Raw genomic sequence first — 25227 nt, forward strand, 5'->3', positions numbered from 1 at the left:
TCCTAGGAAAGAGTGAATGGGCATGGGAATGTACAGGAGCTGTCAACAGGATATGGGAATGCACAGGAGCTGCCTACTTGTGCTTAAGTAGGTATTTAGTCTACAATAACAGCACCATAGTTCACAGTATCTATACCCCCATCTAAAGTAAATGCCTTCTTAGTTCAGAAATATGTATCTGAAGTAGCTTGGTATAATGGTAACTTCAGAGTAGCTACAACTATATTCTTTGCTCTGCAGGGTATCAACTTGCTAAAAGCACATTTTACAAGGTCTTAGACTCAAAAAGCCACATATATGGGCTCTCCTTAGAAGAAATCTTTAACAGCAGAGACTGCCTCTGTGGGATGCCTCAGCTGGGATACTGAGCTTTTGTTTGAAAGCACTGTATCAATACAAGTCTAGATTCATATTCACTCCTTATCAGTCCTGCACTGAAGCAATAAATATAGCATTAACACTCCTGGCTTCAGGAATGGCACAGAAAATACCTACTTACTACCACTCTGCTGAGGACTTATTAGATTGAATTAGGTTAGGCAAAAGATTACACAGACATATGAATATCACAAGCACTCCTCTGCAGCACACTAGGGAGCAAGAGGGAGTAGGAAATGAGATGGCAGGTGAGTTTTTGCCTTTCCCCGTTAGTCTGGGCTACAGTTTATTTTCTTCCCATGGAAATAACTAATGTCTGAGACAGAAGAGGTTGCTAAAAGGGTCACATACTTTGCAATTAAACATCTTAAGCTGCAGTGCACAAGATGTGGGGCTCTACACAAACAGGAGTTGAGGCTGCACAGTCACTCTGGGCCTTCTTATCCAGTCATAAGCTAAAAATTCTTAGCAGCCATAAGCTAAAAATTTTAGAATCACTTAATATCTTCCCCTTTCCTCATTCCACTCCTGCTGCCCAGGAATAGTGAGAAGAGATGGTAACTTGATTATCAACAAAATTCAGCCCACCAGTCTTCACAACCATTTAGGAAAAGAATGTAAATTCAGGTCAGGGAAAATTAAAAGCTTTAATACATGATTTTGAAGTTTTAAGCCTGGTAAGATCACAAAGGTAAAGCATTCTTCGAAAACCTACAAACAGCTGACCTTGAACATATGTTAGGGCAGTGGTCATCCTAATTTTAGTCACAAAATTGCATCTCAACTGCAGGGGACAGTTGTGAAAGAAGATATTTGGCAGAATGCAGCACTCACTTTCTGAGCTCAAAATGAAGAAGTTCAGATCCAGACTACGTGAATACAAATCAAGTCACTTTCTAGTCAAGAAACTTCTAGTAACTTTACAACTGTTCTTTGTATCCTCATACAATATAGTTTTATTGATATACTCGTCAATAAAATATGTACATATCTGCACTAAAATCAATGTACATATCAAGTTTCAGAAGAAAAAGATTTAAGATGGTTATGAGAATCAATTCCTGCAGCCTTAATGAAAAGCAATGGGACATCCACACATTTATGAATGGATAAAGTCATTAACCAAGCTGAATAAAACAGAGTTGAGCTGTCCCACACAAAGATAGCAAACAAAAACAATGGTGACACAAAATACTTACTGCTTGTTAAAAAACTTGCTGCTCTGGGATTTGCATTTAACCACACTATTCCAAAAGCAGAACATATAATTATCTAACAGACCAGAAAAAGTACTTTGATAAGTACTGCTGTAAAACAGGTTTAGATATTACCATAATAGTTTCTTTTACTAAGCAACTTATTTAACTAAAACAGTTGCAAACCCTGTGCTTGGATATGAGTTGTTTATTGTTAAGAAAGATGTGTTGAAGTTACAGCTATAGCTCTGGAGAACCTAAATATACCATTTTAAACTTGAGTACTGAAAAAGGATGCTCCAAGTATATGAAGGGCTGTAGAGTTGGTCACAAATCTGTATGCCTTACAGACAATTCTACTGAAGTTGTGGTATCTACAGAAGCTTAAGTGTTTCCAGAAGTAAGATCCAATTCTTGAGTCTTTTTCTCACTACTTCTATGGTAGAGCCATATAAAAAAATTAATTATTGTTTCTTACACAAGCATTGAAAATTGAGGTTTTCAGATTAAGGTGTCAGGCACTGATTTGTAATGTTCTTAAAAGTGATCAAAAATAGTTGGTGAAGAAGTTATCAAGCATAACATGAACTGATGCTATCACAAATAACAAAAAGGGGTTCACTGCATTCATTTTTCCTATTCTTTAAATTACTGTCTTCAGGTGTTTGTGGAGTCTTACAATGAGATTAGAAAACCGCTGGACTGAAATATGGCCAGTACCTATAAAGGTACACCAAAACCCTTGCTCCAGACCTTCCCTATTCTTATTTGGGAAGCTAATGCTATCTAGGGAAGAAGTCTACGCATGCTTGTGCCTTAAGCCATCTGCATAATGAAGACAGCATTAATGCAGGAGCCAGCATCAAAGACTGGATGTGGGAAGGTAAAAAAAGAAAAACTCAATCATCACCTTGAAAAAAATGTGATTCTGTGTTTAATTTTCACTTCCTCTTGAGAAACTTGACGACAAAGCCAGTTTTCTGCAATTTAGAGCTCATTTGGATGTCATAAAATCAGGAGTTAGTTCCTGCTATGTTATTCATAAACAGATTTGGAGAGCACTGAGGTAACAAAAGTATCTATAAAATAAATGTCTACCTAATTGCAATGCGCATTACAACACAAGTTCCAAGTACTGCTTTTGTAGGTACCTCGACATGTCCAACTACAGGCCTAGCAAGAATGTAATACTGCAGAATACAACTACGTAGTTTAGAAGAAACATTCTTACTAGTTTTAGCTTGGGCAAATGTATAGCTAGAAGAGCTTGAATTAAACAAGAATCCAAGGAAAGAAGCATCTTATTGTTGATTCAATTAATATCATTCTTTATATGAAACATCTATGAGCTAGCTTCATTCAACTATGAAGTAATGACTCTCTAATTACAGCAATCTTCCCTATTAATGCTTAATATTCAAAATTACCCTGTACTTAAGGTCTTGAACTGAAGATATGAGGTTTAAATGAAGGTTAAATGTGGAACTGCAATACATTATTAATCTTGCTCATAAAGAAATGGCTTATTTCTTTCATTTGCAAATTTACATCTCAGAACTCTGGCATGCAGACTAGTATGAGAGAAGCTGAATAGTTGATGGCCCTTGTGTCGACAGCAACCTCCTCATGACTGCAAAGGAGCACACAGCTGTTGGCAGAAGACAAGCAAACTGGCACCACCCTTATTCTTCAGGTGTCATTTATAAGCAGGCAGCATGAGTCTCCTCAGTTAAACTGCATCTTAATCTCAGATGACTGTACTGTGCTGTTTTATGGTTCTTGAAGTAAGGTAGTAGTAAACCCATCCTAGCACAAAGTGTGAAACCTTTTTAGCGAAACTGGGAAATTTTACTAAAATTTACACATGAGCACTACAACTGAAGCACTTATGGAACTGGAAAACCAGAAGTACAGGATGATCTTCAACCTCGTTTATGAAGTGCTTAAACTTAGCTTCTGTTTTAAGAATTACTGTTTGCCTTTTAGCTAATTTCTGTTCTCAACTTGGACTGAGTCATTTTTTCCATTACTGCAAGCAAGCTACTATGTTTTTGTTGGATGCTTTAAGGCTAAGCATGTTCAGAACATCACAACTACAGAACTACAGTTAAAGCAAGACAAAATTTGCTGAAATTTGCAATTCAAATGAGATTGGTGCAAGAGTTACAGGCCATCTATTAAAAAATTAAAATCTTTCAAATACTTTAATATCAGCATACCAAATTTATCACATTCCTTCTTTGCCCTCAAGTAACACATAGCAACAGCTTTATTACCTCTTGGATCAATTTTAGAGACCCAACTTTTAGATCTTTTTACCAGTAAATATCTTAACTTATACCATCTCATATTTAAGAAGGTAATCAACTGTGTAATTTTAATTTATTACTTTAGGATCTTGGATTTCTAGAAATGAAAACTTAATAAAAATCAGAGACTGTTGAAAGATCCTCTGTCACATTAGAAATAATGTCTTTGAAAGCAAGACAGCATTTCTTTCCTTTAATAGCTATTACATCAAGTGTGTGAAGACACTATTACAAAAAAAAAAAACAAAAACAAACTACATTTTGCAAGATCAGATAATTACAAACAGCATTCCTGTTTCCAAAAAAAATACCAAAATGTTTACAGGTTGGAGTAAAATTACCCTAAGGAAGTTGAATAATTATGTCTATCCAACTACCCAAATTAATCAGGTAAGTTAAAAAAAAAAACAAAAAAAAAAACAACCAAAACACCACAAAGCAAACACCAAACAGCTCAGGAACTGTCAACAATTTCCACCCTCTGGTACTACCATAGTGCTCCTCAATTCCCAATTACACATACAAATATAGTACAATCTATGTTTGACAGAATGGTATAATAAGTAAAAAAATTAATTAAAAAATAATCAAATATTAAACTGCAACAAGCATATTTCATGTATTTGATGGTGTTCTTCCTCCCCAAACTTCATACACATCTTCCACTGTGATGCACTGTAGAGCAGGAACGATGTCTTCAGAGGTCTACACAATGCCTAGCACAAGTGAAGCCACTGTTTCATTAGGAGTTTCTGCTGTGTCTCTGTGTCAGGCCCATGAGAGAAAAGCCACTGAATACAGCAGTTACTACATAAATTCCCATATTACTGTAAAAATACTGTAACAACAAGAGCTCTAAACACCAGACCTGGAACTTCAGAAATATCTATATCCATATCTGTGGAATAATTCAGGAAGAGTTTTCTGGAAGAGATTTCTGCTTCAGTAGCCAAAAAGCTACTGGAGTGCAGAAAAAGCCAGCAGTGTCTACAAAAAGGAAAAAAAAACCTAAAAACAAAACAAGAAAACCAGACAGACAAGCATTAGTTGGCATACCAGCAAAAGTCCTGATCTCCCCAAATAATACTCCTGAAGAACTATATTGGGCATCTGTATTTCTGTAACCAATTCAAAAAATAACTATTCAACGCAGACAATCTATATCATATTTTCATTTAAAAAAAAAACCACAAAAAAAAATACCTTCTGTTGAAACTCATTTCTCATCAAGCCAGTGTCCCCTGGCACCTCTCAGTCACCTGTTCACATGTCATTTAAAAAAAGGAAGTCAAAAGACAATGTAAGGCAAAATTGCTGCAAACTCTAAGAACATAAGAAAACCCATGTATTAAAGAAACATTTGCTTACTTACACAGCACTAAAGTTGACAAATGCATTTAACATTTCTGCTTTGTGGAACAAAGCATGCTCTGCTATTAAAAAACCTTGTTACTCTCTTTTTGTAACAAACCTTTTCTGCTTGGTATGCTACAATTCCTCCCTTCCACTCATTTCTCTGCTTCCTATGCCATGCTTTTCAGGAAGTAAGACCACACTTCTGTCCACACTAACTTTGCAGTAGGTGGCAAGATTACAACACATGCCTACCTACCTGCCAAAAAAAGTAAGCTCTAAGGATCCAGGAATAGATTGAGCAAAGACATCCGTGATCAGCAGATTGAAGCCTGTATTCTTGCATTTAGACTGGAGGGAAACTCCTTGCTCGAACTGATTGAAATAGGAAAGATCACACTACATGCTATCGAGGTCAACGTAGTATCAAACAGTATTCTGAAACTGCTGGCTAACCACACATAGGAAAATTATGTGTAAAGCAAAAATAATTCTATTCCTTCTGGTAACCTTGGGAACAGAAAAAAAATAAGGCACCAGTGTGGGAACCCCAGCCTTGTTTTGGGGCCACATGTGGTGGTGAAATTCCTCCTCCAACCCGTGCTTCCAAAGAAAAACTCCGCAGGCTTAGCTGTTCGGTCTCAAGGCAGTTTATTGCTAGTTATCTAACAGATTATGTTCTTGGACTGCAGCTATTTGATCAGTGGCCTGGGTAGAGGCACACACACCCTGACATCCTCTCTATCTGCTGTCTTCTTCGTCTCTCCCTCCGCCCAGGGTTGCTGCTATCTTTTATAAGATATATTACGTATAACATGTTTACAATTATTCCCCAATACCTACTACCTACGTTGCCAAGTGTTTTTCTACTCTAAACCAATCTATGAGTGCCAACATCACCAAGAACATGGAGGTAAGGAAGAAGAAGGAAGAAGGATGGGATCAGCCCACTTTCCTCCATCTTAGAACTTCTGACCCCCATGTACAAAGTGAAAACCCCCCTGTACATGTGCTAAAACCCCCCTGTACAATACTAAAAAAATTTCCCCTCTACTTTGTGACTACTTATACTATACTATCTAACCTTTTGTGATTGCTTGTTCCACCTCCAAAGTTGGTAATTCATTCCATGGCTCAAACTCAAAATCACAGTTGTTTTTCAGCTGTCTGCCAGGGTCTAGAATGCTTCTGACCAAGGCCTGGAACCTCTAAAAATGTCTGAGAGACATTTTGAGTTCCCACACACCAGAATACAGCAAGAAACAGAAGATTGTTTGGTAGATAACTATAGTAAACATGCCATCTCTAGCTATGTATGTGCTTTCCATGGCTGAGGATTTGCGGAAGTCAGAATTCCTTAGGCCCTAAAAATCAAAAGTCTCAAAACTCAGATAAAAAAAAAAGTCTTTTAAAGTAGAAGAAAATCCATCCTTTTTATTTCACCTAAAAGTAAGCAGACAAAGGCTAAGCAAATATCCTCCAGATAATTCAGTGGCAGAAGTAGCAACCCCTTCCACCAGACACTCAAAAGCCAGCATCTTAAGGTATTTTAAATACACCCCACCTCACAAGAGAAAGTAGTACCATGCTCACTGTGTCTACCACTTGAGAACTAAATCAGAAAGGTTGTAAAACTGGAGCAACAGCAGGTTTTCTGTCTTCAAGGACGAGCAGAAGTTTTTTGGTTGTGTTTTGGGTTTTTTCTCTTTTATATAATTTTTTAGCAAATCACAGCTCTATTTTGACTTTCACATTCTAATGGTCACCCAAAAAGCACTTTCCACCAAAAAGAATTCTTAGTGTGATCTGGCTATTGGGAAAGATCCTTACTATTTTGCACCTTTCACTGGGTGAAAGTTTCATTAGTTGGGTGGTTTTTGCAGCCTTAGGCACAACCACAAAAACCTTTTTACTTTAAAGGCAAAGTTTCAGGATGGCTACCAGGAATGGAGATTAAGAAGGCTGCAAAATTTTTTTTCCAGTTTATGTAGGATCCTTGGGAACATGTTAGCAGAACAGCTTGGTGGTTGCCTGCATATATTGCCAGCTTTGCTTCTGCCTACAAGTCACATTTTTGTCAAAAACTAAACCTAAAGTAGTGCCAGTTGCAAGCCTCCATGAAAACCTAAAATACACAGCAAACTTTCACACAAACTAAAAATTTGTACAATAGTTAAATGATGGTTTTATTAAGTTTAAATAAGTAGTCCCCTGGGAACAGCAGAGAACACTAGCAACTAATACAATTTCACCCAGTTTTTGTCTTCAATTTCCAAAGCTAAACTAAGGATAAAACAGTAGATCTTTCATCTAGTCAGTACATTTATTTCTGAGCCACATATTAATAGAAGTGTCCTTTTAAGTATATAATTTGTCACTTTTACATTCAACAGGCTTTTTTAGCTCAGCAATTCCACAACAACCTCTATAACTGCAGGTGATTGGCATCATTGCTGCATGAAAGTGTACATATTTGTACATCCTGGTTTCCTGCCACTCAATCAGTAAAAGCTGATTCAGTGCAAATAAACACTAACTCCCTAAAACAGCAGCCATGGAAGCAGAGGTTGGGGAGTAGCAAGAGTTTGTTGTTTTAGGAGAGGAAGTTAGGGAAAGTAAGAATTATAAAGAAAAGACTTATGTGAAAAAAGGAACAAAACACTTTGGATAGTAAGCAGTGCCTTCATAAAAATACTTCCCAACTTCTTGGAAAAAAAAAAATCACAGATTGAAAGCAAGTGGCAAATGCAAGGCTCAACTGTCATTTGGTTTTTGAACAGAAGAATAAAGTTATGAGTTTGCTTCAGTATTTGTCTCCTGGAATTCACAGCTGCTTGGCTCCAATTTCCATCTGCAAAATGGATAATTTCCATTTTAGGAGACTGGCTTGCAGGAGGTCAGAGCAATCTGGCTATACTTGATTACACATCATAGTTGGTTACAAGCTGAAGGAGCTGCTTGTGCCAGTACCTGCACAAAATAAAATCTAAGTTCATCAAAGCAAGCTTAATTTGACTTCATCAACTGAGGTAAAAGTTACCCTGAACTTTACTCCTGAGATTCAAGTGCTACTGGAGAATTTAGTATCTATTTCTAGAAGTTTTAGCTCAAACGCTGGATGAAATTACAAACTAAACAATCCCATAGTACAGTGATGGAGAGCCAGGATTTTGGCTTCATGCATTCAAAGAGCTCTTCATCTCCAAATTCAGTAGCATGTACAACTCATATATTTACCAATTAGCAAAAGCAGAACATCCATTCTTCTCCTTCCCCGCAGTCCTTTGCAAGAAATCAGGGGAAAAAAGGGATTAGTGATTTATGGTGCTTAGTGGAATACAAGTTATTATGACTACTGGCAAAATGTAGGAAAGAATTATGGCAATACAGAAAATTCAGAATTATTTAACTGTATGTGACACTTACATTGAAATCACAGGTCAAACCCAACACTAACACTAAAGTAGAGACTGGAAAGTTAAAGCTTGTCAATTTTAACATTCTTCTAAAAAAAAAGAAAAAAATTACTGACATTGGCTTCAATTCCCAAGCTGAAAAAGAATGCTGCAAAGGTTTATTGCATCAACAATTCAGAGATTTAAAGCCAAAATTATAGCTTGTTGTTCTATGGCTGAAGAGCACTATCACCTAAGCACCTGTTCTACCCATGCAGTAACTGTAAACTCTAGTAAAAAAAGTAAGAAGACATGGTGATATTGTAGATTAATTACATAACTACTATACATCATAAGGCTCTAGAGCACACCTGCCTATTCAACCCCAAACACAGAGGACATCACAAGAGTCAATAGAAACTATATGACATCAAAACACCTCTTAACAGTTGCAAAGAAAAGCCACTCAATGTTAAGATTTATTAACCATAAAATATAAATTACACTTGAAGTGGGAGGGGAGAAAAGTATATCGACTTAGGCAACAGCCATACAGCAGCCTGTTTTTAAGACAGGCTACCACTCCTTGGGGTAGAAATGAAAAGATGTTTAAGTGAAATAGATCAGAAAGTCAGAGATCTCCAAATACTTCTAAAGCTAAGTAGACTAACAAAACCATTATGAGTTTGCTCTAATCTATAACCTTTTGATACTTGCCTATGGAAGATACTCATTCCTGTTGCAAAAATGCAACTTTTCTTGACCACAGCTGCTTGTAACTATAGCATCTTCAGCAAGAGGTTTCCAGTAAGCTTTCCTCAATACTGCAAGTCCTACAGCCTTTACCATAACCCGGTCAATCAGACCTTTTGCACTATTTTGATGAGATGCAGCACTTCCCCTTGATTCTTGCTTTTCTGGACATTACCTGTGACAGAGACAAAGGGATACACTTGATGGCAAGTCAAAAGCCTCACGTTTAACAAGCCTCAGAGAACACATGGAAATTCAAGACAACAAAGCAGCTGCGCTGACTCAGTTGCAGAAACTCACCCCTTGCTGGTTAAAGGGAGGATTCTCTTATCATGACACACCAGTCCATTCAGCCAGTACATTACAGCCCTGCTGTATTTTTCAGTTCAGACACTGTGCCCACTGAAATTTTCAGTCTAAAAGCTACTTTCATTTCCTCCAGCCCCCTTGCTGAGAATGGAGCAGACATTACCTTTCCCTAGTTGTTCCAGAAGACTCCATCACTCTGCTACTCAGCCTCCCACAGCATACTCCTGGAAAATCTGGCAGCCCATGGCTTGGACAAGTGCACCCTTTACTGGGTTAAGAACTGGCTGGATGGCTGTGCCCAATGAGTAGTGATGAATGGTGCTGCATCCAGATGGTGGATGCTCCCTGGTGGCATCCCCCCTGATCAGCTTTGGGCACAGTCCTGTTGTCCTGTTTAATATCTTTACTGATGACTGGGATGAGGGGATTGAGTCTACCATTAGGAAATTCACAGACAACACCGAGCTGGGTGTGTGTGTTGATCTGCTGGAGGGTAGGAAGGCTCTGCAGAAGGCCCTGGACAGGCTGGATCCATGGAAGGAATCCAATTATTCCAGGTTCAGCAAGACCAAGTACCATGTTCTGTACTTTGGCCACAACAATCCCACGCAGCACTACAGGCTGGGGACAGGGTGGCTGGACATCAGCCAGGCAGAAAAGGACCTGTATTTTATATATACATATATTATTATATTATATATAAAGGGTACTGATTCACAGCAGCTGAACATGAGCCAGCAGTGTGCCCAGGTGGCCAGTGGCATCCTGGCCTCTATCAGGAATAGCGTGACCACCAGGACCAGGGCAGTGACTGTTCCCTGGTACTCAGCACTGGCGAGGCTGCACCTTGAGTGCCGTGTCCAGTGCTGGACTCCTCAGTTTAGGAAGGATGTTGAGATGCTGGAGCATGTCCAGAGAAGGGCAACAAGGCTGGTGAAGGGTGTGGAACACCAGTCCAGTGAGTAGTGGCTGAAGGAGCTGGGAATGTTTAACCTGGAGAAAAGGCTCAGGGGAGACCCAATCACTCTCTACATTTCCATGAACGGAGGCTGTAGCCAGGTGAGGGTCGGTCTCTTCTCCCAGGCAACCAGGGACAGGACAAGAGCACACAGACCCAAGCTGCACCAGTGGGGATTTAGGTTGGACATCAAGAAGAAATTCCTCAGAAAGGGTCACTGGGCATTGGAATGGGCTGCCCAGGAAGCTGGTGGAGTCACCATCTCTGGAGGTGTTTAAGGAAAGACTGGATGTGGCACTTAGTGCCACAACCTAGCTGAAAAAGGTGGTTTAAGTTCATAGGTTGGACTGGACCTCAAAGGTCTTTTCCAATATATTAGGAAGAACTTCCCTTCACTCCTTATTCTTTCCTAAACTGGCAACAGTATTGCTGTTGTATGCATATAGTGCTTCGGGCAAGGAGGGTATCATGTTTATCCTCTAAGAAATTGACAGCTTTCTGCAGTATTGACCACAGTGGTTAATGACTTCTTTCCAAACATTTGTTATCATAAAGTCAGGTTCCACCAATTGTTAAAATTCAAGCCTAGACTGCACTGTCTAGAATTTTAAGTCCTACATGCAGGACTTAAAGCATACATACATACAAAGCAAGAAGACTGCAGAACCCCTCACTATCACACTGTGCCTAAACAGGATTTACTACCTGCATCTTAACCTAAGATTAAGAAAGATTCTTGTATGCAACTTCTAAAGCCAGAGCATTACTAAAACTGGACTTCATCCTGACACACCTACAAGGCTGGGCAAAGATATGATTGCAAGCAGCTCTGTGGAAAAGGAATTGAGGTGATGTTTGATGAAAAATTCTGCATGAGTTGTCAGCACACCATTACAGCCCAGAAAGCAAGCCATACCCTGGGCTGTGTCCAAAAGGAGTGTGGTCAGCAGGTCAAGTGAGGAGATTCTCCCCCTCTCCTCTGCTCTTGTGAGACCCCATCTGGAGTGGTGTGTATAGTTCTGATGCTCTCAACATAAGGTCATGAAACTGTTGGAGCAAGCCCAGAGGAGGACCACAAAGTTGGTAAGAGAACTGGAGCACATCCCTGGCAGACCAGGTTGAGAGAATCAGGGCTGTTAAGCCCAGAGAAGAAAAGGCTGCATGGAGACCTCATAGCAATCTTCCAGTACCTGAAGGGGGCCTACTGGGAAGCTGAAAAATGACATTTTGTCACAAACTGTAGTGATAGAAATAGGAGCAATGGGTACAAATAGAACAATATTAAATTTAGACTAGATGTTTAAAGGAATTTTTTTACTGTGAGTGCGGTGAGACACTGGAACAGGCTGGCCAGGGAGGTTGTGGATGACCCAGCCCTGACAGTATTCAAAAACAGTTCTGGTAAGGTTTTGACCAATCTGATCTAGCAGGAGGTGTCACTGCCCATGGCAGGGATTTTTTTGGGATTAGATGATCTTTAAGGTCCCTTCCAACCCTTAATATTCTATGATTACATGAAAAATAATTGGGATTAAGGAGATAAATACCTTAACAGAGTCATAATATTCTCAGTGAATCAAGAGTCATCAAAAGTGCCAGAAGCATTTCACAATCTACACTCTGAGGTTGACAAAAGCTGAAGTATATGGTAATCTTTGATTTACATACTGGGCTTTACAGGAACAATTCCTTGTATTCTGCAATTAAGTAAAGTTAAAACATTCCAGAGAGAAATTTATAGTACACTCATGGGTTTGGGGGTATGGAGAGTCATCTTAGGTATCCTAACAAGGAGGAAGAAAAGCAGACATCTAAATATCATGTGCCTCAATGGTTGCTGATAGTACTAAAGGAACCAACCCTCATCAGACCATTCCTGGAGAAAGAAATCAAAGCAGGGCATATGCTGGATTTCTGTAAATACCAGCACCTTGTTAAGGTCTCTATAGATTAAGACTTGAACTTGGAGACTGCTTTTATAATTCTAAAAGCACCAATAACCAACCAAAGCTGCTTATTTATTAAAAGCTACAAGGCAGATAGATTTGATTGTCAAAAATCCAGTTTCTGTAACACGAATAGACCAAGGTGACAGGAGGACAGAAAAAGAGAAAGGGGAGCAATTTACCTAGATTTAAAAAAAATCCTACCTTTATCACTGTTCTTAGGATCAGAAGATTGTTTCTTAGCTTGTGTTTCCCAATGCCCACTTTCATCTAGGTCACAGAACTTCTTAAAAAGATAAACTTATGCAACTGTATGTAGTAATATGGGTCTCGTGAATCACAGCTATCAAAAGTACAGAAGTATTGATAAAAAGTTAGTGATGTCACTCCTCATTAAGTGACACTCCTCATCTTTACAGCCTACTATGAGCTCAACTGCAGAACAGCTGAAGCCAGATTTTAAACCATTTTTGTTTTAAAAAGTTAGGGTTCTGACTTAAAATTTAAAACCCAAGTAATATTTGCAGTTTAAGCTGCAATGCAGCAGTCCAAATCAGTTGACTTAGGCTGTTAATTGTTTAAATTCTGCATAAGCACCCTTCAAGTAGCAATAGAATTCAAAGCATGTTATCAAATACATTATCAGCAGTGAAACACGACAAAGCAAAATCAACAGGGGAAAAAAGCACCAAGTTAAATGACTTCAATATGGGAGAGTTAACTTGGCAATATAAAATAAAATTAGATAATTACAGAGAAGGAATTAAAAGGGCCCAAACTCCTACAAGAAATGAAAGAACAAAGTCAAATGCTGTCATGAGAGTTTGTCTTGAAAAGATAAAGTACTTGTTAAAATATGTGCAGGTAAGAAGCTATTGCGATACAAAGCCCTTGGAGGATCTCCCAAATGGGGGAAATTACGCATCAGCTCTTAAGACAAACACTTCAGTCACATTTCTGTGTAGTTGATGATCAATATGTCACTGAAGAAGATGGTTCTGATACCAAGGTTTCTTAACAGAAAGTTACTTTTAAGTGCTATTTGGTCTTTTATTTGAATCCCCACAGTCCTGCCTTCAGCTTTCAGTGATGCTTTTATTTATATGCTGTGTTTTGGAAACTAAAAAAAAAATTAAAAAAAAATCCACCACACACACAAGAAACAGTAACAAAAATCCTAAAAACAAACTTAAAAGGAAAAGTAGTTTCAATAGGACTACTATGATGCAAGCTTTTCTATGCCAGAGCTTTCTTTGTTTTATGTTTTAATCCAGCATATGCACCTGACATGGCAGGTGTCTTATCCTAAAAAAGGATGCCAAACCATAATTGCAGCAACAGCATTTGAAACCCACCATCTTAATCATCACACATTTTGTTTTTGTAGGCTTTTCTAGCTTTTGCAAAGTCTTCCTAAGTCAATCTGAAGCCATTGTCTTCCCTTGGGAACTGCTCCGTACACATCCAGAAAAATTCTTGTTTCCATGTTCCTTGTGTCATAGAGCCTTCTAATGACTAGAATCCAGAAAGTTATGGCACTGTTCACAGGTACAGCAATTCTCACAAAATTAGGCCTCTTGCAGCAAAAAATTCTAATAGTGCTCATCTCCAGCAGTCGCATCTTAACAGCTACTTGAGCTTGCACACGCTATTTGCTATAATTACAAATAACATGTTTTTTACTGTTACAGTGTACAGCAAACTCCAATTGCTGAGGAAACAGCTGAGAAAGAGCTCTCCCACCCCCAGATCTTACATGGGTAAGTGAAAAAACACTTCACAAAATATATAATGTATCTTCTGTCATTTGTACCAAGTTTTTCCCTGTTTTCCTTGAAACTAGTAAGTTTTAAAATCGCCACCGCTGTATTTACCTAGAGCTATAGATAAGACTTGTCTCTACAGTAATTTCATGAGCCTTCTTAGGAGTCATAGATCCTGCCAAAGCCCACCTTCAATATTTAATAAGTCTATTAGAAGTGTTAAGTACAAGAGACACTAGACCTGTTCAGTTACTGCTCTGCAGAGATGCAGGAAAGCTGTTTCTCTTCCTAAGTGTACAAATACCTGATAAGCACTGTGACATTCAAGCATTAGCTAAACACATACAAACACAGCTATAGAGAGACAAGTGCCAAGCATTTGGCTAGGCTGTCTACAAGGAAGTAGACAATGAATGATCAAAAAGCCATGTCCAGAGAGGCTCATGAACAAAGACACACTGACAGTCCCAATGCTAGCACAACTCACCCCCTCTCCTCTGTTATAATCAGAAACCAAGAAACTGTCATTACATACACAAAAATTCTTTCTTCAGAGGTAAGCACTAAACTTTTATTTTCTACTGAGGAGATGAAGTGCAGGCTCCTCATAAAAAAAAATAGGAACTAAAATAATTCAATTTGCTACAGTAGCTGAATAAAATAAAAGTGGTGGGAAATTGTGAAGTTTGGCAAGCTTTATAAAGACATTGTTTTATATGACTGTATAGAAAAGATATTATTACTTATCAGGAGTCCACATTTAGCCCACAGATACAATGCTGGCACCCAAATTTTCAGTCTTCATTTTGGATAAAACCTAAGGTAATTCATTTTGCCCAAATTTTCAACAGGTTAAAGCACCATGTTTAAAACATTTCCAAATAACAGATTGGCAAAACAAGTTAGAGCATTGACTTCTCAGAAAAATATAAATAAAAAGTAACTTAATGCTAAAATGACAATAAGCAGGGTTATTTATATTTTCTAGAATATAGGACTAGTAGTCACACTGATTGAGGAAATAAGTAGTTTCAGATTGTTTCATCTCTGGGATGGGGAGATAACTTTATAAACATAAATAGATTCTCTAAAAGTGCATTAACTTAATTAAGCTTATTTATTCAAGTATAATTGCATCTATTTGCAAACACACTGCAATCAACAACACTTTTGTTAAAATTTGGGACAACATACTTTACAGTCTTAAAATAACAACTTTTACACTTCAGTAAGCAAAAAGTAGGTTTCCAGTCAAGAGCACTAAAGCAAATTTCAGGATATTTGTAAGCTGAAAGTTTCAAAGTAGGTCTGAGATGCTATTCCAGTTTGAAAAGGGGCCCACAAGGATCCGGGTTTGACAGAGGAATGCAGCTCCTCAGTGAAAGCTTCATCTAAGTTAACTGTTTCAGAAGGCAGCACTGACCACACACATACAGTGTACATGTTTGTCAGATGTGTTCACCTTGGTTACCAGATGAAGATATTATTATTTTGCCTTAGACAAATACTTGCTTCAAGTGTGAAATTTTAAGAGAAACTAGTCAGGTAAGTTCATACTATAAGATTGGAGATTTGTTAAAATTACTAACAAACAGGTTTCATGTTAACATTCACCTCAGTCCTTCTGTGAAAGAACAAAAAAAAGAAAACCTTAGGAAATTGAAAAAACAAGAGATCTATCTATCTATATATCAGATCTACAACACAAAGCAAACATTTGCAAGTAATTCCCTGATATAAAAGAAACCTGAAATACTCAAGAAATGTATCCATACAGGTACACTGTATACAGATACACTCTTCTAGTCAGGGTGGTAAAACAAACTCCAAAACTAAATAATCATCCCAGAACTAAAACTTGCATAATAGCCACCACTGGCTGGCTAACTGATCACATCAAAGCAAGCTGTCATAATTCCAACTCAAGACCCTGAACTACAATCATAACATGGGAAAATCAATCAAAGCTTATTTTAGACTGAACTAAAAATGATTTTTAAAAAATCAGTGAGACTTGGCCCTTTTGAATATTTTAGGGCTAAACAATAGCTTACAGATAATTTAGTATTAGAATCAATGGTCATGTGCTAGTTGCAGGCCAAATTTAAGCATTCAGAAACTACAGTAGTATAACAACTATTTATTTGCCATCTTGAAGATAAACCTACTTCTGTGTGTAGGCCCAAAATGAGGCTATTTCATTCTTAGGGGCTTCATCCTCTTTTTAAAGCCAACTCCACACTTCACTCTGTTTAAACAGACCTTTAGAAGCCACTAGCCTAACAAATATATTGTTAATGGGGTGAGTGCTAACACCACTCAGGCATAAATGGGAAACAGTCTTGTTCAAGGACTTCATCATATTGCTCTAATTTTGGTTTTGTCAATGAGCCGGCAAAGATTCAGTGTGTCCACGATCAGCACAGTGGCTGATTCAGTGTACTCAATAACTGAAACACAAGAGCTGGGTACCAGGTCTTGTCAAAACAATGCATTAAAAAATATATTATTCAACAGTGCTTCCCTCCCCCACCAAGTACTGTGATCATCTCTTGCCTTCTTGTATTCTATCTTACAGACTTGGAATTACTAGAAAGGAAACAACTGAGGAATGCTGCTACTCTTATGCCACGCTTTCCATTGACTGTCATGTCAGGAATGCACACGGGAAAGTAAAGGAGCTTGGAATGTCTCCACCCATCCAGCAGCATCAGAGGCCGACCAGCTTAGGGATGGCTTCACTGCCTTACAGCTGCATTCCAGTTTGCATTTTACGGTTGTCAAGATCAATGAAGAAAAATACACTATTCGGCACCAACAAAACATTTGTTAGGCAAATGTCCTCATATGCTACATGTCTTACTTGGTATGATCTATATTTATACTACAATACAGCAGTAATAAGATGCAATTTATAGTTTCTTGGCTGCAAGAATCCCAGAAAGGTGGTGTGATCATGCTACAGTTGTTCAAAACTACCTCCATATTGCTTTCAGAGATATTAGTTCATCTAAGTCTAACCCATCTGGATATGTCCTTAGATAAAATTTCAGTATTTGCAAGAACAGGTCATGCTCCACAATTTCACATGGTATGAGTCCAGCCTTAGGAAACACAATTACACTGAAGGAGACTACCTGTTTGCTGGGCTCTCAGTTTTTGAGAGGATTGTACTGTCTTACTAGCCTAAGTAATAACTTAGAGAAAGGGAGCAACTGAGAGCATAAGCAAAGGGATAAACAAATGCAGAACTGCACAAGAGCCTGTGAAACCATCTGTTCCAACTAAAGTGTAGCATATATTGTTAAGCCAGGAATACAGATCTCTCCAGAGTGGTAAATGTACTAGTGATTTATACTGACTGCTTCTGTCTCCTAGCCTCAGATATACCTAACAATTGAAATTCTATAATTTGATAAAACAGCATTCTTGCTACTACAATGTCAAAATCATAAAGGCTTTAAATCAAGTGTGTTCATATCAATTTTATTCATATATACAAAAGTTGTACATACATACAACTCATCTACTCTTACAAGGTACTTTTTTTGATGACTTATCATGAGAAATTGTTATAATACCAAAAATATACTAGAACACATAGAAAACCACAAAGCTGTACTATAAAAGCAGCATTAATGCTACAGTGAAATTCCTATCTAGAGACCAACAGAAATTGTCCCTGAACATTGGCTTCAGTAAATACTAAAGCCCTACCAGCTGAATTCATCCTTACACTAAAATGCAGAACTCCTCCTCCATGACTAGCAAGTTTAACAAACCTGTCAGTTACACTAACATGAAAACTGGTTTTAAATACTCTAAGTAATTTCTATATGCTAGAATTCACTTGGGTTATTCTGTTTGTGCACAAGAAATATCCACAGCACTGAAAACACATAGAAATCCCAGGTTCAGACTTGACAGAAATAAACCTAAGAAGGTGAAGAGATTGTAACTCATTTTTTTCATAAAACACCAAGGAGAACACAATTTTTTTAATACAGTATTTAAATTTCCACTATTATACTCAGAGTATCTTATGGGAAAATCACACCTTTTTTTCCCCCTCTTCTTGCCTCCAATTCAAAGAGTGAAAAAAAAATTAAAAATCTTAGATGACAACATCAGTAGGAAGTTAACAAGTACTTACTGTACCATCTGAACCTAGCTACTGTAACTACAGAGAGAAGGATCTGTGGCCCACACAAGAACCAGTTACAAAAGAGAATTTAAACAAATATGCCTCTGTAGTCTGATCATTGAATGAAGTCAACATTACATTTATTTCTGGACTAATTTCCTCTGTCTATCTTGTAGCATAGATAAATAGGAAAAAAAAAAAAAAGAAGCCACGATAAAAGAATAATAAGACAAGCTGAACAAATTACTCCAAAATTCTCAGTGGTAGACATCCACAATGACAGCATTAGGTTTGGTGATTAGTAGGTTGTTCCCCTCCAAACAGTGAGACTTCAACATCAGTTTTGTAACTGCATACAAACATTTTGGTATGAAATGAGGTCCTCCTACTTGACAGTTTTGAAAAGTTAACAAGTTTACCACACGCACCAGTATTTTCATTCTCTGAAAGAGTAATGGTAGAAGTCATAGCCAGGAGGTTACTAGGACAGCTTTGAGCTACTTCCATACCTTCCTTACTGTTGGCTGGTGAGTGTGGCTGCTATGATGCAAACACTCTAGAGATTTAAGACTCTGGCAACCTGACCTTTGCTTTTAGAGCTTGATGGGCTGCAGCCCCAGCTCAAATACATGACTTACGTTACCATTCATCAGAAGGAATACAGACAGTGCAGCCATAATGCCCTCTATCAAATTCTGCGGCAAAGGGATCCAGTGCTGGTAGATTTTATATTCCTTTTGCATCACTGGCTGCAGTTTGAAAGGGTGTTGCAACAAGAACACAGTTGGTGCCAAAGGTATCCATACTCGTTACCATATCAGGTACTAAGAATATGCCACCAGGAGCCCTGGCAGAACTTTTCACATAAACGGTTGCACAAACTCCTGCAAAGGAAGGTACTTATCTAAGACATAAATGTCATAGAACCCAAAGGAAATAACAGAAGTAACTGTCCTTACTCAGAAAGAGCAAGCAAACATTCTCTGAAACACACAATCTTGATTAGTATTCAGGGATAAACACATCAGAGTCCTACAACAGTGGCAGCAAATTGAAATTTCTATTTACCACTGTATACTGTACTATATGCAAACTAGGATGTAACTATAACATTGCTAAAATAGTCTCACATTCACATTCAATTGACCACCTAAAGAGTTGCAGAAAAACACTGATACAGAGAGATAGCCATCGAGGAATTTTGCTTAATTAAACTGTAGTTCTCACAGACAAAAAAGATGACACCAATTCTTCAACAAGGAGCAGGGGCTTAACCAACAATATCCCCTGTGGGTGTGTAATGATCCCCACGCACAGCCAGCCAAGACAATTTCCCTTATCCTACCTCAAAAGCAGTGCCCTCCCCAGAGCAGGTAAGATCAGCACAGCAGGACATGCTCTTTCCATGCTGTGTGGTGGAATCAGGCTGCAGCACTCGCCCTCCTCACCCAGCGAGAATGAGGCCAAAAACAAGGTTACCATCCCCTAGTCCTGAGCAGCCTCAAAGAAAAAGGGCAGTCAAAAAGCAGGTTGCATAAATTGTGATACCCAACCACAGCCTAATCTCAGCCAGTGCTGAGGTGTGTGCAGGTACTCCACACTGCATATTCAATATTCCCAGGAGAGCAATGTGTACAGGGAACCCAGCTTTCCAGGAAACTGGCCACATCATGGTCCCTCCCCACTACATGCAGTCTTTCCATGGTGCTGTCCAAAAACGGTGGGCTCCACTTTCCTGTACAAAGCTCTGTGTAACTTCTAGACAAACTACTTGCAGCCATTTAAGCAATAAATTCCAGTCAGAGCTAGTGAACTAAATTCTATTTAATGAAAGCCAAGGAAAGCACAAGAGAGTCCAAACTCTGGGGAATGATAGGCGCTAAGCTTTCAGGACAAGAGACCTGAATCCCACTCTGAAGAAATATGTCTAAGAAAAGATCAGGTTTTACTGAAAATATTATATAGCTTTTTAATATTATTTCAGAATATGCCGCTTCTACCCCCCCCGCCCCCCCCCAATAATCTGCAAGGTCACAGTTCACCTTTGAGCTTCTTTCTTTTCTCAAATTCTCCTTACATTCCATTGTTAAGGCAGATTAGAAAAGCTGCACTTCAAGTTAGATCTCATCCTGCATAACAGCTATCTGACAGTGCAACACTCAAAACTTCCACCTCCACTGGAGTAATGCCACTGACATCTGATTTTAAATTTAAGTTCTCATTTAAAAGTCTTCTGGTCTTACAGACACGTACACTGTACACAGTATGTATACAATGCAGATCACGCAGCACAATACACACTATCCTGCTGCAATATCCTATATTGCATATATATCTCATAGACAGGAAAACAGTACATAACAGTATCGTCCTTTGTGCTGAAGGCCTACTCTAAGGACTTGTGCAGAACACGTTCTTAAAGTGAGATCTGAACTCAAAATTCCATAGAAGAATAATAACCAATAATAACCTAATGACAATTTTTCCTCTTCTGCACGATACCAAAGAATTGAATTGATCTGTCCTCAGATGTGACGCACTCAAGTCCACTCATTTGTGCACATGCAGATATAAAACAAAATCTGCTCACTGGCACTGTCAAGAGCTGAAGTAAGTACCTATATATATCCTCTCTGCTTTCCTCCTATCAGCTACCAAGTCAAGTAATTGTTTTCTTTCCAGTATGCATGAAGAGAAACAATTCTACATGCAGCTCTCTGATGGTGATGGCACTCTACCCCAATCAGAGGAAAAGCTTAGCTAACGGCTTCAACAACAAAGCTTGATGCTCCATTAAAGACCAGACCTAAAGTTCACCAGAATTTCAGGATTAATGGTACATTCCCCTTAGCACTTCCAACTGCCTGAGCTGTGAAAAATAAAACAAAGCTGAAGGCTCTTCCTATAACTGCCATATGTAGCAGGAAAATCAAAGGCTAAATATTACATTAAACATTTAATTCTATTGCTATTCCAGGCATATGTATTTGTTCTCAATAACTAGAAAAAATAAACTGATAGAAGACAAAAGACACACCCAAAAAAAGTACAGTAATTTTACCTTTGCTGAGATAAATTTACTTCTCTGAAGAGCAATGTCTTCTACACGGGATCTAACAGATGACACAAAACAGAAAAGAACCCAACCAAAGAACCACAATGCAACAGCACTCCATGACAATCTTAAACATAACAACATCGACTTGAACACAATTACCATTAGTCAGTCAAAAGTGTCAGGAAGAATGACAAGTTTTTGAAGAGCTTCTTTTGAAAACAGATACAGAATTTTTCACACTGCAGCCAAATTGGATTAAATTAATTCATGCTACAGACTACATGTGTGATTTGCACCTTTTATATGGCATATTGGAAGAAAATAAGATTTTGTGTTAATAATGAAGTGAAACCATTCAGAGTTGTCACAGGCAGGGATTCATTGTATGTTTTTTTCACAGCAACAGGTAACTTACTGTACTGCCTCAAGAGGATTATAACTTCACAACTGATCTTATTTGCTTCCAGTATCATAGAATCAGAAAAGGTCTTTTGGTATCACTAAAGGAGGGGAGGGGACAGGAGGAGCATGAGCAAGGATTTTAGCAGTGATGTAAATCTTCACCTCTGTTCCCTTAGACTTTGCCCTTTCAAATTGCAAGCTGACTACAACATACAAAAAAGGGGGGAGAATATGCTCAGAATTACCCTGAGGAAAGCTTTTTTGTATACTGTATCAAAGACATTTTGAAAATGCCTTCTGGACATCAGAAAGAAAGAACACCATCTCTTATTCTAACAATAGAGTTAAACTAAACATCATCCTTCCCTACCAATGACTGGAGTACAGCAACTTGCAGATCCAAGGATCTGCCAATTAAGGTATGGCTTCTCATAGAGAGCTCCCTGGAAGCATGAAGCTACCAAAACTTGATTAGTGGAGGATAAATACAGAAAACCTTCCAATGAAGTGACAGGCTAGCCTGCACTCAGGTAACTGCGCTGCAGTAACACGCTGACAGGCTTAACCGCAACACACACTCATTCTTCCAGTTCAGTTCACAACTGAAATTAAACCAACACTCTTTACAGGGTGACAACAGCAAGTGACAACTCAGCCACAGCAAACAGAGCAAATAGTCATAGAATTTTATAACCCATATTCAAGAGGGGATTCTATCCAGTTCTGCAAGGCAGTTTATGTATTTCTAGAGCCTCATAGCCTTGAAAAACCTATATAGGATGGAGAAAACAAATTCACCATCTCATTTTTTTTTAATGTAAGAAACCACCTCACCTAACCATTTTGGGAAAATTTCTACTTGATCAACCTACAACACATAAACATTAAGATATTTTTTGAAACTACTGAACAACTTACAAACTTAAGAACAAGAAGCTAGCCTGTCAAAGGTATTTTATTGCTTTATAGATATTCAGTGAATCTAATATTGCGTGGAAACTTTTGGCCTTCTAGAGAAAAAAACTATTCAGGCAAACCCGCATTATCTCCGGATTGCCACAGCCTTTCCTTATTTGGCTAACGTTTTGAGATTCCAATCAGACTGCTATGAAGTTCAACATGCACAAAGCATCCATTTTGAGGAAACTTCACAGCCAGTTTCCCGTGCATTCCCCCCCTGACCCAAGTGAAAGTTACCTCCCTTGGTACCAACACCCCTCCCACATACCCACACCAGAACAAAGCGATATGGATAGGGTTTTTTAATGCTCTCCAACGCACGAAAAAAAAATTTAAGATCCCTGTTCCGCTTGAAGTTCAGCTTTCACACTGCGGCGGGAGCCATCGTAACGAAAACAACCCCTTACTGATACGCGTTTCTATATAATGAACAAAACACTGGCTTCCCCTAGAAACCGGAGAAAAATAGATGATCTGTCTCTCAACAGGGCCGCCCGCACACACGAGCGGGCTTTAATCGGCTCAACTACTGCGGAACCGGGGAGACGAGGGAAGCAGGGAGCTACTACCCGGATTCCAGGCAAGGGGCAGCGGCAGAAGCGCCCCCCGAGGGCGGCCCGCTTCTTCTCACCTGCAGCCACCCTCCCTCGCCGGGGGGCATCTACCTCCGGCCCCCTCAGCCCATGCTGGGCCGGGCCCGCACCCCCAGCCCTCCAAGGGAAGCGCTGCCAAAAGGGGAAAACGAAAGAAGGTGAGCGGCACCTCCTTCCCGCCGGAGGAGAGGCCCATCCGCCCATTCCGACGCCCAGCTCGCGGGGAGGGGGTGCAGCCTCCCGCCCCTGCGGCCCCGCCGGCCCGGGGCTCGGCCCGCGGCCCCGGCCGGTCCCAGGCTGACCCTGCCGCCACCTCCCCGCCCCGACACCCCCCAGCGGAGGGAGCGCAGCCGCCTCCGGCCCCTTCCTCCTCCACCTCCTCCTCCGGAGCGGAGGAAGGGGGGGGGGAGGGGGGGCAGCCGGCCGGCCTCGCCCCCTCCGCCCCAGTCCGGCTGGGGTCCCTCCTCGGCCCAGCACCGACCTGGTGGAGAGCGGTGAGCCCGTCCACATTGGCGTAGTTGATGTCGGCGCCCCGCTCCAGCAGTCGCAGCACCTCCTCGGTGTCTCCGCTGGAGCAGGCGGCCAAGAAGACGGCGCCGTCGTCAAACTTCACCTTGGTCTTCTTGCGCTTGACCACGGGCGGCTCCAGGTCGGTCTCGGAGCCGATCCAGCGCTTCAGCTGCTCGTTCCGCTTCTGCTTGGCGTCCGCCATCTTCATGCCCCGCTCGCGCCGGCCCCCTCAGCCACGGCCGCGCCGAGCGTACACTTTATACCGCCACTATCCCACAGCGCACCGCGGCCGCGCGCGCTCACCCGCCCAGGGAGGGCGCGGGGCGGGCGGGGAGCGGAGAGGCGGGGCGGCGGCGGCCTCGTTAGCATAATCCCGCGAGATCGCGGGGGGGCAGTGCGGCGGGAGGCCGCGCGCGAGCGGGGCGGGGCCGCGCGGGCCGAGTGGGCAGAGGGCAGAGGGGAGTGGGAGTGGGCGTGGGCAGAGGGCAGTGGGGAGTGGGCAGAGGGGAGTGGGCAGAGGGCAGTGGGGAGTGGGCAGAGGGCAGAGAGCAGTGGGCAGAGGGCAGAGGGCAGTGGGGAGTGGGCAGAGAGCAGTGGGGAGTGAGCAGAGGGCAGTGGGGAGTGGGCAGAGAGCAGTGGGGAGTGGGCAGGGAGCAGTGGGGAGTGGGCAGAGGGCAGTGGGGAGTGGGCAGAGAGCAGTGGGGAGTGGGCAGAGAGCAGTGGGGAGTGGGCAGAGAGCAGTGGGGAGTGAGCAGAGGGCAGAGGGGAGTGGGAGTGGGCAGAGGGCAGTGGGCAGAGGGGCGTGGAGTGGGCAGAGAGCAGTGGGGAGTAAGTCCAGCCCCGCCTCCGTCGGGCCCTTTCTAAAGGTGCTGCCCATTCCCGACGGTGACTTCTGTCACCTGCGGCAACAGGTGGGTGTTTCTGCCTGCGTTGGCAAACGAGGCATATGGAACCACTTGACTGGAAAAGAGAAAATAAATGGAGCAACATGGTTGAGGGTCATTTGTTTTGGGAGGTTAGATAGGACTACCTCAGCACAGTTTGATCTACAAAAGCACCCCCTTTGCCTCTACACTTCAGGGGGCCTCTAGGGAAGCTGAGGAGAGACTCCTTTTCAGGAACTGTAATGATAGAACCAGGAGTAATGGGCACAAATTACGCTAGATGTTTTTGTAAAAAATTCTTCATTGTGAGTGCGGT

The 25227-nt window shown here is 40.6% G+C and overlaps 1 protein-coding gene across 5 annotated transcripts in view; it reads right to left on the reverse strand.

The window, feature by feature from the left end:
* PPP1R12A (protein phosphatase 1 regulatory subunit 12A) overlaps positions 1-24348 on the reverse strand; it is a 114447-nt gene extending 90099 nt beyond the window's left edge. For 3 of the 5 annotated variants that reach the window (XM_021528061.3, XM_021528060.3, XM_031507838.2), the window contains exon 1: positions 23999-24347. In XM_021528061.3, the coding sequence (XP_021383736.2) occupies positions 23999-24235 (237 nt within the window). In that variant the 5' untranslated portion in view covers positions 24236-24347. Of the gene's footprint in view, positions 1-23686; positions 23707-23998 lie in introns of those variants that run through there. The other 2 variants (XM_021528063.3, XM_077783540.1) reach the window with 2 other exon arrangements.
* Positions 24349-25227: the final 879 nt, after the last annotated feature.

Source organism: Lonchura striata, chromosome 5 (assembly GCF_046129695.1).
Source record: "Lonchura striata isolate bLonStr1 chromosome 5, bLonStr1.mat, whole genome shotgun sequence".
Lineage (NCBI taxonomy): Eukaryota > Metazoa > Chordata > Aves > Passeriformes > Estrildidae > Lonchura > Lonchura striata.